The sequence below is a fragment of the Gavia stellata genome, chromosome 26, assembly GCF_030936135.1.
Source record: "Gavia stellata isolate bGavSte3 chromosome 26, bGavSte3.hap2, whole genome shotgun sequence".
Classification (NCBI taxonomy): Eukaryota; Metazoa; Chordata; class Aves; order Gaviiformes; family Gaviidae; genus Gavia; species Gavia stellata.
The window spans coordinates 2,796,149-2,813,318 of record NC_082619.1 but is presented as its reverse complement, the minus strand read 5'-3'; the positions used below and the strand labels follow the sequence as shown (position 1 = coordinate 2,813,318).

At 58.0% G+C, this 17,170-nt stretch overlaps 1 protein-coding gene across 1 annotated transcript; it reads left to right on the top strand.

Annotated features, from left to right (window-relative positions):
* Positions 1-237: 237 nt before the first annotated feature.
* On the top strand, positions 238-11,630 carry MCAM (melanoma cell adhesion molecule). The gene is made up of 15 exons (XM_059829702.1): positions 238-304; positions 4,929-5,056; positions 5,151-5,361; positions 5,470-5,540; positions 5,649-5,736; positions 5,949-6,128; positions 6,216-6,343; positions 6,506-6,668; positions 6,757-6,878; positions 7,199-7,337; positions 7,453-7,574; positions 7,676-7,811; positions 8,556-8,697; positions 9,147-9,264; positions 10,169-11,630. The coding sequence occupies exons 1-15, from the start codon at positions 238-240 to the stop codon at positions 10,196-10,198; spliced, it is 1,845 nt and encodes a 614-aa protein (XP_059685685.1). The 3' UTR covers positions 10,199-11,630.
* The last annotated feature ends 5,540 nt before the right edge of the window (positions 11,631-17,170 follow it).

Here is a 17,170-nt window from a genome sequence, read left to right as displayed (position 1 = left end):
CCGCTGCCCACTCCCCGCGGCCGGGCGCGGAGGCCGAGCGGGGCCGGGGGCCCGCACCCCCTCCGCCCATGCTGGGCGCGGCGGCGCCCGGCCGGCTGCCGCTGGGGGGTGATAAGCGGCCGCGGGCGGTGGGCAGGCACCGCGCCTTCCTCCTCCTCCGCCTCCTCCTCCTCCTCCTCCGCCTGACGTCAGCCCGCGGCCCCGCTCAGTCGCGGGCGGCCGGCGGCGGCGGCGGGCATGGCTGGGGGGCGGCGGGCGGCCGGGCTCGCCCTGAGCTGGGGCTGCTGCCTCCTGCTCTGCTGCGGTGAGTGGCGCCGGGCGCGGCGCTGCCGGCCCGGGCCGAGACGGTCGGGGCCGTGCCGGGGGGCGGGCGGGCGGGAGCACCTGCGAGCGGGGCGCTGCGGGGGGGGCCGCGCTGCGGGTGCAGCCGCCGGCGGGGCGCCGGGCCGCGCCGTCCCCGGGCGGGGGTGCCCCTTCGCCCCGTGCCGCTGCCGGCCCCGCTCTCGCCGCCGCGCGGGGGGCGCCGGGCTGCAGCGGGACAGCGCTCCGGCGGCGGGGGGCGTGCGGTGCTGGGCTCTGCCGGCCCCTGCCCGCGGCCGGGACCCTGCCCGGCCCCTTCCCACCGCCGGGCTGCGCGCTCCGAGGGGGCGAGGGGCGGCAGCCGGCGGGGTCTTCCCCGCAGAGCCGCTGCGGGGCCAGCGCAGGCAGGCAGCGGAGTGACGCCCTTGGGGCGCTGCCTGGCGTGCGGCCAGGAATGCCAAAATTGTGGTGCCGGGGGAGCCTGGGTGGGAGCAGCCCCCGCCAGCGCATGTCCTCGCCTGCGCGTCCCCGGGCTCCGCGGTGGCGGCGGGGCCGGCTCTGGGCGCGGGGCCCCATTCTGCTCTCGGGGCCTCTTCGCAGCCCCCGCTACGGCAGGGCAGGGTGAGGGGTGCCTTCTGCGACCCCGGGGAGGCTGCCGCGGTGGCCAGGGACGGCGGCCGGCGCAAGGCGGGCTCCCGGGGCGGTGCTCCGTGGGGCAGAGGCGAGGGCGTGAGGGGCAGGGTGCCCCACGTGCGTTCGGTGTGCAGCAGGGTGAATTGGTGGAGTTGTTGGGAAGCATCCACCCCTTTCCTTCTAAGGAGTTTTTCCCTGAGCACTTTGTTTCTCTTGGCTTTTTTCACGCTTTCTTTTTTTATCCTCTTTCCAGTCCATTTTCACCCTCGGGGGGGGGCTGCATTTCCTGCCCTGCCCTGCTCCCCGCAGCATGCCCTCCCCCCGCCGGGGGCCAGGGAGCGGTCCCGGTGCGCCGGCTGCTCCCTGCCGCCTCCTCACCGTGCTGCCGGGGTGGGGGGGCCGAGCCCGCACTGGAGCTGCCGGTGCCACCCTGGCCCCCTCTGCGCGGCACTCGCCAGCTGTTAGAGAGGTCTCTGGTCTCTGTGGATGTTGGCACCTGGCTGCAGGGCTGGCGTGTGAGCCTCGCCTCTCCCGGTGCACATGGCTGGGTCCTGATGGGGTGGGGGGGTTTGTCTGGGGGTGCGAGGTGCGGGTCCCTCCTGCAGCAGCGCCTGGGCTCCCTCCCCATCCCAGGCACGGTGAGGGCTGGGCTGGGGCGGAGGCTCTTGGGCGCTGGCGGTGGTGCTGCTTGCTGCAGGGCTGGGGCTCTGCACCCTGTTTCTCCTCTCTGTTAGGATGGGGCTCTGCACCCTGTTTCTCCTCTCTGTTAGGACGAAGGGGTGCAGGTGATCCCGCTCCGTGGGATCTGGGGCACCCCAGCTCAGGCCTCTCTGCAGGAAGGGCGGCTTTGTCAAGGCGGAGGAGGGCAGCGTGTGTGCATGTGCAGGAGGGATCTGGCCGCAGCTGGTTTCCCAGAGAGGGGAACAGAAATCCACGGAAACCTCAGGCATCCCACGTGCGGCTCCAGACCCCCGTGGTGCCCCTCCTCTCGCTGCTCCCCGCCGGGGGCTCTGCACCGCCAACGCAGCCGCCCTCCTCTCCGGCTCCCCACACACCTCGGCTCCGCAGGAGGCTGGCGGGGGGGCTGCGCTACTCCCCACCCCCTTCCCCGGCTCTAAAAGCAAATCTTTGTTCTTGTGGAGCTCTGGCTGCTGGCCGGCTGTCCGCCAGCCAGATGGAAAGGCATGGGGGCTCTCCTCCCTTCCCTGCTTGCTTGCTGCAGACGTCCTCTCACTCCAGATCTCTGGGTCTGCCGCTGGAGCTGTGCCAGGCGCTTGGGGTGCGTGGTGCAGGCTGGAGCTCAGCTCGGCAGCTGGGCTGCTCCACGCGTGGCCGATGGGTCTCCAGCCCTGCCCAGGTTCCCTCAATGAACCGGTGTCCGCAGCCGTGCTGGGCACAAGGGACGACCGCCACGTCCCGAGAGCCTGCTGTGCCAGGGTGCCTGTGCCCAGTGCCTCTCTAGCCTGCCCACGCACCTGGCAGGCTGTGGGGTCTCGGAGCTGCAGGAGGAAGCCTTGGGTCCCCCAGCTAGCTGCACTTGTGGTGTCTCTGGGTGCTCCATCCAGCCTGGGGGAGGGCAAGTATCCAGCCTGCCCCAGAGGAGGTGTGGAGCAGTGAGCTCTTGTTCCAGGCAGGGTGGGGGCTGCAGTGTCCATGTCCACCTCCTCAAGGGCAGTGGATGGGTGGGAGGGATGTGTGCCTCATGCCAGCCCCAGATGCCAGCCATTCTCCAGCTCTGAGCTCATGGTTTCGGCTGCTTTGCTGCCTGGATGAGGGCTCTCATGCCGAGCGGGTCAGCAGGGCGGGCTAGCAGCTCTCCCTCTCCCAGGGGCTGGCTCTGCCCGGGGCCCATGCTGAAGGTCTAAAAATGATGGGGGGCAAAGCCTGGCCTGGCTGCCTGCAGCCCAGCGGTGTCAGGGCTCCAGGGAGGGTGCAGGGGGGCAGCTGGGTTGCACCCCAGCCCCAGGCTTGCCCAAGTCTGCGGGTGCCCGGCTGCGCCAGGCAGCCACGTTGTGGCTGTACAGGTGGGCAGGTGCCTCCGGTGCAAAGTTATCTTTTCCTATGTACGCTCAGTCCGGTTTTCTGACCCCAGTGCATGCTTATCTCTGGGGCTTTCACCTGTTTTTCTAGCACCTCCTTTCCTGTGCAGTGCTTTGCTCATCCCTCTTTGCTTAGTGCCAACTGTACTGTGCAGATGGGATGGGTGAGGGCCAAAAGCTGGCTGTTGGCATGTCCCGAGGTGGCTAGTCCTGTGAACCGGGGCCTTTGCTGTGGCAGAAGGGCTCCTGGCTGCATTTTGGGGCTGTGGCACCACATACTCACTCCAGACAAAGAGTATTTTGTGGGCACGGCATTGCCCTTTGAAGTTGCCTCAGTTGTGCGGCTCCGTGGCTGTTACTGAGCGGCACTATCAAGGGAGCTGTTGACACAGCTGGCTTCCTCCAGCCTCTTGTCGCCAGCTCCCATACCTGGGCTGGGCCGTGGGTGCCCAGCCGGCTGGCCCTGTTGCTGGGGGACAGAGCGTTGTCCCCTCCTGCAGGGCTGCATGCCAGCCCAGGGCATGCAGACCCCCCCTTGCTTTGGCATCCATAGGGCCAGCAGCGGTGGCACTCCCAGACTTGCTGTGACACAGCCCTTGTCTCTGCTGTGCCTGGCTAGGGCTGCTCTGCCCCCAGCCCCTCGGGAAGCTGCTCTGTTCCCTGGCCTGGATCGATAGCCATTACCTTCCCCTGCCACTCTGGAGCACGGCCAGGAGCTCCATTACTGCTGCGGGCAAGCGGGTGGCTGGGCTGGGAGGGAAGGTGGGGTGCCGGGGTGGGCAGGCTCTGCTCACCGGGGGTGCGGGTCCCTGGTGCCACCCGTGCTATGGGTGGGCAGCGCTGGGTTTGCTTTATGGGCAGCGAGCAGAGGAGCAGGCAAGGGGCTCGCTTGCCTTGGGTGTGCTGCAGGGGTGGATGCTCCGGCTGCTGGGTTCTGGGTTCCTGTCCGGGTGGCAGGGTCGGAGCTTGGGGAGGGACCTGGGAGTCCCGGCTGCGCCACGGCCATGGTGGTTGGGGGCATGCTGCCTCCCCCACGGGCCCTGTTGCCTTGGAGGGGGACAGGGAGCAGCAGGCAGCCGCAGCTGGCTGGGGCACCCCTCCTGAGCTGCTGCCCTGTGTGCCCCATCCCGCTGCAGAGGAACACAGCGCCTCATTCATGCCCCAGCTCCCGGGGCTGCTGCGGGGGCTGTGCAGGCTGACGTCAGGACTCTGGTCCCGGGCTGTGGGAAGGTGCAGCCTTTGTGCTGCCAGCTTCAGTCTCCAGCATCCGGCCCCTTCCCCTGCCTCTGCTAACCTCCCAACACCTCCTTGCCTGGCCCTTGGGGCCAGTAAGGCGTAGTGGGTGCTGGTCTGGGATGCTGGCTTGGACCGGGGTGATAGATACGTGCTCCAGGGCGTGAGGGTCATCGGTGCTGCCCCGGGCTCAGATTAGGGCAGCCAGCAAGGCGATCTGCTCACTTGTGGGCTGCGGAGACGCAGCCCCTTCCCATTCCCATCCCCGGGCAGGGTGCAGCCACTCCCTGCCTTGGTGGTGTGCAGAGGGATTTGGGGGCTCAGAGGTCCTGCTGCCCATTAGGCTGGGATGCCATGGGAAGGGCAGGTCTGGCAGGGACTGCAACAACAGTGGGGTGGGTGGTTGTCCCCAGGTGTCCTGGGGAGACCGGTCATGCGAGCATGGCGTGCCTCGTCCCCTCTCTGGGAACAGGATTGGTGGCCTGAGCCCGGGGGCTCCCCGTGGACGCAGAAGGCAGTGTGGTGGCCGGAGTGGGGCCGTGCTCCTGGCTGGTCTCCCACTGGGCAGGGACACGGTGCTTGGGGGGTGCTGGCACAGGACACGGCTTTGCCCCATGCCCTTTGGGGGATGGAGACAGGGATGGGCCTGGGCTCAGCTCTCTCGCTGGGTCAGACAGGGAGGCTTCCCTGTGCTTCCTGCTCCTGACGGGCTCTGTCCTGCAGCTGCAGCCAGCAAGCTGGAGGTCTCCATGCCAGCGGTGGTTGAAGTGGAGAGCGGGGGCACAGCCAGGATCGAGTGCAACTTCTACATCCCTGGAAATGGTTCCTACACCTACATCAACTGGTCCTACGTGAGTGCTGGCCTGGGAGCAGAGCAGTGGGTGGTGGGCTGGGGTGGCAACTAGCCTGGGGCTTTCTCCCTGGCCTCGGCCCCTTACCTTGCAGATCGACCGCAACAACCGGGTGAGGCTGTGCCGCATCACGGGCAGCGAGATCCTGGAGGAGAACACGGACTACAAGGGGCGGCTGTCAGTGGGGGAGGACAAGGCCCTCTCCATCAGCAGGGTGACAGTGCAGGATGCCAGGACCTTCGTGTGCCAGGTCGGGGCAGGCAGCCACGGTGTGGGTGAGAACCACACCGAGCTCCACATCTACAGTGAGTGATGGGGCAGGAGGGCAGCACGGCCGTGCATCTGCTCTGTGGGGCTGGTGGGGGATCCCATCCCATGCCTCCTAATACCCGTGGGGTGGCTTCTCTTTCCAGAGATCCCCGAGGCCCCTGAGATCATGGCCAACCCAGGAGGCATCTCCGTGCAGAGCAGTGACATCCCGCAGGTGAGGAAAGGCCCCACACGGGGAGGGGAGGCTCCCAGCCATGCCAGGCTCCCCGCTTCCTCTCCCCATGGGGACACCCCGCGCTCAAAGCTGTCTCTGCTGCCACAGATTGCCCAGTGCGTGAGCAGGAACAGCTTCCCGCCCCCCAACATCACGTGGCACAAGAACGGGGAGCAGCTGCAGCCGGAGGAGAAGAGTGAGTTGGATGGGAATGGGGATGAGGATGGGGATGGTGAACCGCACCTGCGTGCTCGGGAGAGGGGCTGGGGCACTTGTACTATCCAGGGCCTCATTGGCTGGGGACTGGCAGCCCCTGGCCACCCAAAGCAGCCCTGTGCTCCCAAGAGAGCCCTCCTTGCCTCCCACGGCCTCCCCACGGGCTGGGAACAGCGGCTGTGTCCCACGCAGTGGTGAAGATTCCAGCCACACTGACCCGCGAGTCAAGCGGGCTGTACACGGTGAGCAGCACCCTCTTCGCCCACGTCACCCGGGAGGACCGCAACTCCTACTACCACTGCACCGTGCACTACTGGCTGCGGGGACAGAGGCGTGCCGTGGAGTCGCGGCAAGTCAACGTCACCGTCTTCTGTGAGTCAGGGGCTGGGGGCCATGCCCGCTGCCAGGTGCTGTGTAGCGGGGCCCCATGCCGACCCTCCCCGCTCCCTCCTTCCCCAGACCCCGCACAGCACGTGAAGCTGCAGGTCATGCCATCCTCGGCACTGGTGAAGGAAGGGGACGACGTGAAGCTGGTCTGCGAGGCTGACGGGAACCCAGCACCCGTCTTCAGCTTCTATAAAAGAGAGGTGAGGCCAGAGGGGACCTGGGCACCTCTCCCTTGGCAGACATCTCATGTCCTGGCTGCTCTTATCCTCTGCCTGGAGGGCCCTGGGGAGTGGGATGCAGCAGCTGGGATGGAGGGTGCCTGTGTGGGGCTAAGGGCTCTGCTTTCTCCCCGCTGCCTGCAGCTGGACAACAGCTGGCAGGACCTGACATCGCTGGCAGACACCAACAGCGGGGTGCTGAACCTGCACAATGTTAGTAAGAGCAGCAGCGGCCTGTACAGATGCCAGACCCTGGACTTGGATGATATGGGACAGCTGGAGAAGGATGTGGAGCTTGTTGTGAACTGTAAGGCGAGGGACGGGACCCTGCGCACCTCGTAGTGGGTGCCCCGTCCCTCCTGCTCACCCTGCCCTGCTCTCCATCCCTCTCCTAGACATTGAAGGGGTCCATGTGAAGATGGAGCCATCCTCACCCCTTCAGGAAGGGGATAGCGTGAGGCTGAGCTGTGATGCCCACAGCCCCGTGACCCTGGACTACCAGTGGAGGGATGAGAAGGTGAGCAGGCATTTGGGTATTGTCACGCTCAGGCTCGGCAAGCCTGGGCTTTGCAGCAAACCGGGCAGAGCCAGGAGCTTGCTCCGTCTCTCCTGAGAGAGGCCAGGGGTAGGAGTCCCCCTTGCGTGGACCTGCATTGTCCATCTCTACCTCATCACCTCCTGGCCAGTACTGCAGAGAGGTCCTGTGCTTGCAGGCTCCCTCGCTGTGTGTAGGAGGGAGGGCTGAGCCCCTTTGGGACAGCTGCAGAGCATGGGGAGCTTGGTGCAGAAGGGCTTGGTGCTCAGCGCTCGTTGCTGGGGGGCATCCCTTCCCTACAGGGCAGGAAGGTTGCAGAAGGGAACCAGCTTTTACTGAGCAACCTCACCTTCGAAACCTCCAGCAACTTCAGCTGCAAGGTGATTGCACCAAGTGTGCCAGGGCTGGAGCAGAGCAAGCAGGTGGCCGTGGCTGTTCAGGGTAAGAACCCGCATGTGTGTGGGCACACTGCCCTGCCAGAGTGAGCCCCATCCCACCCAGCGTCAGCCGGTTCCCACCCCGAGAGCCACAGGTGCTTGACGTGCCCTCCCCACAGGGAAGCCACGGATCGTCGCCATCAGCTCCCCACTGTACGTGCGGCAGGACGAGGTGGTGAACTTGACCTGCAAGGCCATCGCTTTCCCCAGGCCCTCTGTCCACTGGAATGTCAACGGGACGGTGAGAGCTGGGGAGGGTGCTGGGTCCAGACCGTGGTCTCTCAGAGAGGGGCTGCGCATTGCCTCGGGTGCTGAATCCTTTGCTGCCTCCCTGCCTCGCAGGCTCATGAGTACATTGAAAATCAGCACGTCGCCAGCAACCTGACGGTGCGCGTGAACCATGACCTGCTGCGGGCAGGAGCCATGTGCAGGGTCTCCAACGCACTGGGTGCCAGTGAGGAGCACATCCAGCTGCTCGGTGAGTCTCGGGCACTGCCCTCTGCCCCAGGAACCCAGAGAAGTATTGGTCCCCCTCGCACAGACGCCATGTGTGCCATGCTGCTGTGGCGTGGCTGAGCTCTGTCTCTTTCCCTCCCTTTCTGCTCTACCAGTGGAGTCCATCAGAAAAGGTCAGTCTCCTCCCCACGCTGGTGCGTGCATCTGTCAGCCCAGGCTCTGGCGGGAGCATGCCACCGACGGGAGTCACACTCAGCCCTGGCCTGGGGAGGGAGCCTTGGCTGCTGGCTCTTGCACCGCATCTGTCGCTGCTCCTCTCTCCCTGCCAAGCCGCGAGGGGACCGGAGGCTCTGTCTCCGCCTGTTTCTGCAGCGGTGTGAAAGCTGCTTGCTTGTCCTCAGCCTGTAGACCAGCGAGGCCATCAAGTGCCGCTTCCTGCAGCCCAGGCCCACTGGGCAAGGAAGCAAAAGGATGGCCTGATGTCTTGCAGGAAACCCTGTAAGCCATTCTCCTATGGCATGCAGGGGCATGGCAGCCAGGAGCAGGATGCAAAACGTATTCATGCAGAAACTGCCCTAATGGCGCATTTTTGTGCTGACATCTGCATCCTGCAGGGAGCTGGAGAAGCACCAGGAACTGGAGTCCCCATGGTGCTTTCTTGGGGGAAGGGGTCCTTTTCTTGCCCCCAGGGGGGTGCAGTAATGCGGAAGCTGGAGAGCATCAGGGTGGGACAGGCATTAACTTCTTCCTCTCCCGTTGTGTTTAGATCAAAAGACATCAGAGAGCAAAGGGGTGATCATTGTGGCAATCATCGTCTGCATCCTCGTGGTGGCTGTGCTGGGGTCTGTCATCTACTTCCTGCACAAGAAAGGCAAGATCCCGTGTGGCCGCGCTGGGAAACAGGACATGTAAGCACTGCCGCCCGTCCTCCCAGGGAGCCCTTGGGGCCAGAGGTGCTTGCCATCACTCATGCTTCCCATCTCATTACACCAGCTGCTCCCTGCCCAACGCAGAGGGAGGCAATAGTGCAGCCTCGGGGGGCACCGTGCTGGGGTCTTGGCAATGCTTCCAGCTTCCCACAGCCTGGGGTCTGCACTGCTCGCCCCGTCTGCGCAGGGAAGCGATGAGGAGGACAGCAGAGTGGTAGAGCAGCCAAGGGACTCGTCCCCAGGGAGGGGCTGGGCAGCCCAAAGCTTTCTCTAAGCTGGAGCCTCTTTCACCCCTGGCCTTCCTCTGCCCCGGCCCTGCTCCAGAGCATCCCCTGAGATGGAGCCCCAGGGCTTGGCCTCGCTCAACCGGCCATGTGCCCTCTTTGGTATCACAAACATGTCTCAAAATTGTCACCTCCCTCCCCTAGCACAAAGCCAGAGGCACGTAAAGACAAGATTGTAGTTGAAGTTAAGTCAGATAAACTTTCCGAAGAGGCGGGGCTCCTGCAGGGTGCAAACGGCGAGAAGAGACCTGCCGCTGACCAGGTAGGACAGAGCGTCGTGCACTGCCCTTCCTCAGGGCCAGGGCTGCTCCCAGAGCTGGGAGCGGAGGTGAGGAGTGTACGGGGGTGCATCGAGGTAATGCTTTTCTCCTCTCCGCAAGCTCCTCTCCCGGCACTCCTCACCCTGCATGGGCCATCATCCATCATCAGCGCTCGAGGGGGGCCATGGGAGGGAGGGAGGGAAGGTGACAAAGTCACAGCTCTCTGCTCCAGGGACGTAGGAGCAGCCCTCCCCTGCGCACGTGCAGCTCTGCTCCGTGCCAGCCCCTGGCATCTCCTGGGAGCACACTGCCCACTGCCCGGCCTGCTTGGCACTGCCTCCTTCCCTGCTCCCTGGAGCAGGAGCCAGGCTCCCTGGGGGGCTCTGGGAGAAGGAACTACATAAACGTGTCTGGCCGGGAGTCAAGAGTGGAGGCTGCAGGAATGGGCCCTGCTCTGGCATCTCTGAGCCAAAGCTCTCAGTGCAGGATTAGATGAGTCTCTCGGGCTGCGTGCTTACCTCTCACCTGAGGTCGAGAGCCACCGGGGGCTCGAGCAACTGTTCACAGTATCGGGGCCGGACCCTCACTCTGCTACGGCAGGGTTTGCCATGCTTGCACATCCTGTGGAGCCACAGGGTGCGGCACCTGAGCCCGCTGTGGTTTTATTTGCCTTGGGCCAAGAGATAACCCCACCCTGGTCCTGCTGCTGGAGTAGCTCACGCTCACCCCTTGCCCTGGGGCAATGCTCGGCCACCCAGCCACCACGGGATGGCCCGGGTGGGTGGCTCTCCCCCATCGCATTGGTGTCTGTCACGCAGACACCTGCAGTGGAGGGCCTGGTTTTATGCTCACCCCTAACTGCTTTTTTTTTTTTCCCCCCCCTCTTTTTGTTTTGGTGGACTGAAGAGCGAGAAATACATCGATTTGAGAAACTAGAGAGGGAATCTACTAAGTGCTTTCTTCCTTCAAACCTTTCCTGCTCTTGGATTGCCTTGTCCCACCCCTGCTCCAGTACCTGGGGAGCACGGCCAGAGACGATTACTGCGTCGCAGTGCTGAGCCCCAACGCGCGGGGGACACCCCCCTGACTCACCTGTCCGTTACCTCAACTCTGGGCTTGCAGGTTGTCGACTTAGCAGCAGCAAAGCTGGACTTGCTTACTACTACAGAGAAGCCAACAGCAATATTAGAAAGAAATACCCCATTAAGCTACCTGGTGGAAGGATTTGAGGCTTTTTCAGGAAATCTGTCCTGTACGTGTGTGGGAAGGTTTTGATGTGTTTTACCCCAGACTTGCTCAGAAAAGCTGGTGAAATTTTACTTTTACTTTTGGGATGTCCCAGGCACCTTAGATGTAGTGGTGTGCAGGTTAGATGAGCAAAGAATGGAAGTGGTGTGTTAGAGCGGCGTTTGCCAGCTGCTGGGGAGGTCTTAGTGCTTTGCTTTTCCTTCTGAACTGTTCTTGTCTTGTTGGTTTAGCCCAGCGTGTCCTGGCGGTGCTGTGTGGGTAGGGAGCTCCACGACGGGTAGCTGTGATCCTACGGGAGGCAAGTACCTGGCAGAGCAAGGCAGGGGCGCCCATCTCTCAAGCTCATGCCAGACCAAGGGCTTCCGTTCTCTGGTCTATAGTGTAGCCTTGCTGAGGTGAGAGGGAGGGCTTCTCTTTCCCCACTCCCCATGGAATTGGATTGCTTGTAGGGGGGCTGCACAGCTACTGGCAACAGCGGGTCCTGGAGCCCCCCACAAATGTAACACTAAGGAACATTAGGCCAGGGCCAGTTGGCGATGTCTCAGGGGTTTTTTTGTGCTGAACAGTTACCAGCCCCAGGTAAAACTTTTTATTTCTGTGCTTCGGTGGCACGTCTGGCCCCACAGCCAGGCTGGTGCTGCAGCAGCTGAGTGGTGGAGAGGGGAGACGGGCAAGCAGCCTGCCTTTAGCTTCTGCTGTCAGCGCCTGTCCCAGCCCTCTGCCTGAAACATGGCTTTCCCTCCTGCCTCCTCTTAGAGAGGTCGGTCCCCTGCAGCCCCCTCCTTCCTCTAAGTCATGTACTCTCAGTGCTGTGCTGTCCACAAGCCTATCACGCCCCCAGCCCTTCGGCAAGGGGCTGAGGCTAACCCTGGGTGACAGGAGAGGTGTCCCCCCGCGCACCCCCAGCATCCTCTGCCAGTAGCAGGGAGCAGTGCAGCAGCCCGGTGGCCAGCGCTCTAACAAGCGGTGAGCTATACTCGTGAGCTACAAGTGTTGTCGAAGCAGAAGCTTTGGTTTATATATATTTTTGTTGGATTGTGTGTAAATTTCCAGAAGTTTTGTCTGATACTTGCAAGGTTTTTTTTATATATGTGAAAATAAAGTACAAAGTTCAAAGCCAGGTTCTGAGTTTGTTCTCACTAGCAGTGGCCCCACTGGGAGAGTAAGGGCAGCATGTCTTCCCCGTCCCCGCTCCATTTTAAGGCTCCCTTCCCCAGGAGCAGGTTACCAAGGCCGGGTGGCACTGTGCGCGCTCCCAGCTTTAGGTTTGTTTCCATGACAGCGTGACTTTCACCTGGGAAATGGGCTTAAATCAGCAGATGAGTGTTGGCTCGAACCCCTCCTCGCCCAGGCCCCTGGCACCGGGGACACCGCGGAAGGTTGCGGGGGGCTGGCGGCTGCTGCCCCGGGGTCTCAGCCCGGCTGCTCTCAGCAAGGCAGCTGCAGCGGCACTCGCTGCCGCGACGTGGCTTTTCCCAGAAATGGCCCTTTGCTTCCCGGATGAAGCCAGCGAGCAGGGTTGGCTCAACCAGCCCTTGCACTGCGGCCGGGGCAGGAAAACGTCTTTTGTTCACTGGTAACGGATGATGCTATCAACAGGTGGTGGACAAGTCCGATACGGAATACTAAGAGGTAGCGGAAGGTAATGGCTAACGAGGTACAGGTAGCTATTAGTCGATAATCCTGTTGAGGTTCTAACAGATGACACAAATCTAACAGATTTATACCCCCTGCAGCTGGTAACAGGTAATTCTGTAGATTCTAATAGGTAATGGCATTAACAGCTAATAGAGACACTGCCAGTACTAATAAATCTACTAATGTATTCTAATAGATAATCTTAGTATTAGAATGCAGTATACAATTATATTACTAGTGATGGTAGATACTAAAAGGTAATACTGTCAATAGAATTTAATAGGTCCCAACAGTAGAATCTATTAGATAGTTGTATTAATAGCTAATATAGATACTAATAACTGCTCGTAGATAAGTGCATCACTAGATTCTAATAGATAACAAGACATTATAGTAGATAATTGTATTGGTAGCTACTATAGACACTAACGGATATTAACGGATTTTTCCCTTAAAGAATTCTAATAGATTAGAACTGTTATTCATATACTAGCTACTCTAGATCCTAATAGATAATTCTTATGACTACATTCTAATTCATTTTAGTTGGTAATTGAATTAATAGTTACTATAAATACTAGATATGAATAGGTAGTTAATTTATTAGATGCTAATAGTAATAGCTTTTACTAGAGAATTGCAATAATACTAATAAAGATATGAATAGATAATTCTGTTAAAAGATTCTCATAGATTATGAGACAAAATTGTATGGTTAGCTATTAAGTATACTAATAAGACATTCCATTCATGAATTCTAATAATTCTAATAGATAATTGCATTAATAGCTACTATTGAGAATTCTATAAGTAGATTCTGTTATAGATTCTACTAGACTATTGTATTTCTATCTAATATAGATACTAATAACTACTTAATGAATAATAGAATTATTAGATACTGGTAGATTATACAAGAAAATCTTATTACCAGCTATTGTAGATACTAATAAATTTACAAATCTACAAATACATTCCAATATATTCTGATAGATAATTTTAGGACCAGCTACTGTAGCTACTACTCATAGATAACTATTGTTAGATTCTAACAGATACCGTATAGGTTGAAATAGCTATTTGTATTACTCCGTACTATAGGTACTAATACATAGCTCTATCATTAGAATCCTTAAGAAAACTTTGCTACTCGCTGCTGTAGATGCTAATAATTACTAATAGACAATTGTTTTAATAGAATCAATTCTAAAAATTGAATTACTGTTAGTAACTGTGAGTGTCTACAGTAGCTGTTAGCTGATAGCCGTAATATTCTAGTCTAATATAATCAGTAAACAGAATTATCTGTTAATGATAGCTACTATAAATGGTAACAATGCTAAACCCAACTCTTAGTGGATTCCAGTGGATACCAATAACCTTAACAAATAACTCTGTTAGTAGTTTCTGTGGATACTAATAGTCACTCATCGATAAATGCAGTATTAGAATCTATCACGTTCTAACAGAGAATTGTTTTACTAGCTATGATAGATACTAATAACCCACTAATAAATAAATCCAATTCTGTTGTTGTGCTGTTACCTGATTCAGTAAGATAGCTGTGCTAGCAGCTACGGTAGGAGATAATAAACACTGAGAGACAACTCTGGCACGAGGCTGACGTGTTAGAATGCAGCAGACCCCACTCACTAGCAGTGTAAAACCTTCAACAGCAGCAAGAACCACCGAGCTGAGACGGAGGGGTAGTGCCACGCAGGGCGGCCACCCCAGCGCGGGGGGGAGCCAGCTGAGGCCTTTGAGGCCGTTTCACTAGCTTGACAGGGCTTGAGACCACCAGCCCCTCATCTCGCCCCGGGTCATGGTATTTAACCCTTCTTATCCTCAGTTGACCCTGTGTCCTCAGTTGACCCCAAATGTCCTCATTTGACCCCACAGTGAAGTCTTTGAGAGGTTCAGGCGACCTCAGTTGACCCCCTTGTCCTCATTTGACCCCGTGTCCTCATTTGGCCCCAATTAGCCTCATTTGATCCCACGGTGATGTCTTTGAGGGGTTCATGTGACCTCAGTTGACCCTGTGTCCTCATTTGACCCCAACTGACCCCATTTGACCCCACTGTGACATGTTTGAGGGGTTCAGGTGACCTCAGTCGATCCCCTTGTCCTCATTTGACCTTGTGTCCTCATTTGACCCAAATTGACCTAATTTGACCCCACGGTGATATATTTGAGGGGGTTCACTTGACCTCATTTGACCCCATGTCCTCATTTGACCCCAATTAACCTCATTTGACCCCACGCTGACATCTTTGAGGGGGTCAGGTGACCTGAGTTGACCCCCTTGTCCTCATTTGACCTCTGTGTCCTCATTTGACCCCAATTAACGTCATTTGACCCCTTGGTGACGTCTTTATGGGGTTCATGTGACTTCATTTGACCCTGTGTCCTCATTTGATCCCCGTGTCCTCAGTTGACCCCATTAACCTCATGTGACCCCTTGGTGATGTCTTTGAGGCGTTCACGTGACCTCATTTGACCCCGTGTCCTCATTTGACCCCTGTGTCCTCATTTGACCCCATGGTGATATCTTTGAGGGGTTCATGTGACCTCATTTGACCCCGTGTCCTCATTTAACCCCAATTAACCTCATTTGACCCCATGGTGACATCTTTGAGGGGTTCAGGCGACCTCAGTTGGCCCCCTTGTCCTCATTTGACCCCTGTCCTCATTTGACCCCCATGTCCTCAATTGACCCCTACGGAGACCTCTTTGAAGGGGTTCAGGTGACCTCAGTTAACCCCGTGTCCTCATTTGACCCCGTGTCCTCATTTGACCCCAATTAACCGCATTTGACCCCCACAGTGACATCTTTGAGGGGGTCAGGCGACCTCAGTTGACCCCTGTGTCCTCATTTGACCCCAATTGACCTCATTTGACCCCACGATGAGCTCTTTGAGGGGTTCAGACGACCTCAGTTGACCCCCATGTCCTTGTTTGACTCCAAAGTGAAGTCTTTGAGAAGTTTACTCACCCTCATTTGACCCCTATGTCCTCATTTGACCCCGTGTCCTCATTTGACCCCAATTAACCTCATTTGACCCCACAATGCCCTCTTTGAGGGGTTCCTGTGACCTCATTTGACCCCGTGTCCTCATTTGACCCCTGTGTCCTCATTTGACCCCCCATGGTGACATCTTTGAGGGGTTCAGTTGACCTCAGTTGACCCCTATGTCCTCATTTGACCCCGTGTCCTCATTTGACCCCAATTGACCTCATTTGACCCCACAATGCCCTCTTTGAGGGGTTCACGTGTCCTCATTTGACCCCTGTGTCCTCATTTGACCCCCATGGTGAAATCTTTGAGGGGTTCAGTTGACCTCAGTTGACCCCTATGTCCTCATTTGACCCGTGTCCTCATTTGACCCAATTAACCTCATTTGACCCCACAATGCCCTCTTTGAGGGGTTCACGTGTCCTCATTTGACCCCGTGTCCTCATTTGACCCCTGTGTCCTCATTTGACCCCCATGGTGAAATCTTTGAGGGGTTCAGTTGACCTCAGTTGACCCCTATGTCCTCATTTGACCCTGTGTCCTCATTTGACCCCAATTGACCTCATTTGACCCCACAATGCCCTCTTTGAGGGGTTCACGTGTCCTCATTTGACCCCGTGTCCTCATTTGACCCCCTGTGTCCTCATTTGACCCCCATGGTGAAATCTTTGAGGGGTTCAGTTGACCTCAGTTGACCCCTATGTCCTCATTTGACCCCGTGTCCTCATTTGACCCCAATTGACCTCATTTGACCCCACAATGCCCTCTTTGAGGGGTTCACATGTCCTCATTTGACCCCGTGTCCTCATTTGACCCCTGTGTCCTCATTTGACCCCCATGGTGAAATCTTTGAGGGGTTCAGTTGACCTCAGTTGACCCCTATGTCCTCATTTGACCCCGTGTCCTCATTTGACCCCAATTGACCTCATCTGACCCCACAATGCCCTCTTTGAGGGGTTCGTGTGTCCTCATTTGACCCCTGTGTCCTCATTTGACCCCCATGGTGATATCTTTGAGGGGTTCAGTTGACCTCAGTTGACCCCCTTGTCCTAATTTGACCCCATGTCCTCATTTGACCCCCATGACCTCAATTGACCCCATGGAGACCTCTTTGAAGGGGTTTGGGTGACCTCAGTTGACCCCCATGTCCTCATTTGACCCCACAGTGAAGTCTTGGAGAGGTTTACTCGCCCTCATTTGACCCCATGTCCTCATTTGACCCCGTGTCCTCATTTGACCCCAATTAACCTCATTTGACCCCACGCTGACGTCTTTGAGGGGGTCAGGCAACCTCAGTTGCCCCCCCGTGTCCTCATTTCACCCCCATGTTACTTGTTTGAAGGCTTCCCTCGACCCCATGTGACCTGTGTGCCCTTATTTGCCCCCAGGTAAGGTCAGCTGAGCCCCGAATGTCTGGGGGGGGGCAGCCGGGCCAGCCTGCCCTCACTTGAGTCTGTTCCATGGCTCTGGAGGGTCAGAGCGTAACCGAATCCAGAACCTGCTGACCCTGCCGGGCTCTCCAGTTGCCACCAGAGCCTGAGGCACACAACTCACGGCTGGCAGAGTCTGTCCCAGCCTCACAGCATCTTGGCCGCAGTCCGACACTTGCCCAGGCCCCCGGAGTCTCACAAACTCTGGCAAGGTAGGCTGGACCCCAACAGCCTCTAACAGATTGTATAGCATCCATTAGGCCGCATAAGAAGGGTGTAATGTTATCTATGTATATATAATTTTGGATTTATTATCTATCCTTTATATTTAATGTATAATTATTTTCTACAATTGTGTAATACATATAATCACGGAAATGCTATGCAATAATTGCAAAAGTCTTTTAGAGTCTATAGTAATGTACTAACAGGCTGTGAGAGGCAACTGGAGCCTACGAGACTCCAGCAGAGCGGGACTGACGCTTCAGGATCTCACAGACCCCAAGAGATGCTGCAGAACCCGTTAGACCCTGCCAGATTCCTACAGGCTCCCTTAGACTCTGTTACGGGTGGTAACAA

What these genes read in the sequence shown, in the direction of transcription:
- MCAM (XM_059829702.1), top strand. Translation starts at nt 238, where the DNA reads ATGGCTGGGGGGCGGCGGGCGGCCGGGCTCGCCCTGAGCTGGGGCTGC. An exon ending in TGTGGAGCTTGTTGTGAACT is followed by an intron (nt 6,669 to 6,756) that starts GTAAGGCGAGGG and finishes TCCCTCTCCTAG; the next exon opens with ACATTGAAGGGGTCCATGTG. An exon ending in CGCGCTGGGAAACAGGACAT is followed by an intron (nt 8,698 to 9,146) that starts GTAAGCACTGCC and finishes TCCCTCCCCTAG; the next exon opens with CACAAAGCCAGAGGCACGTA.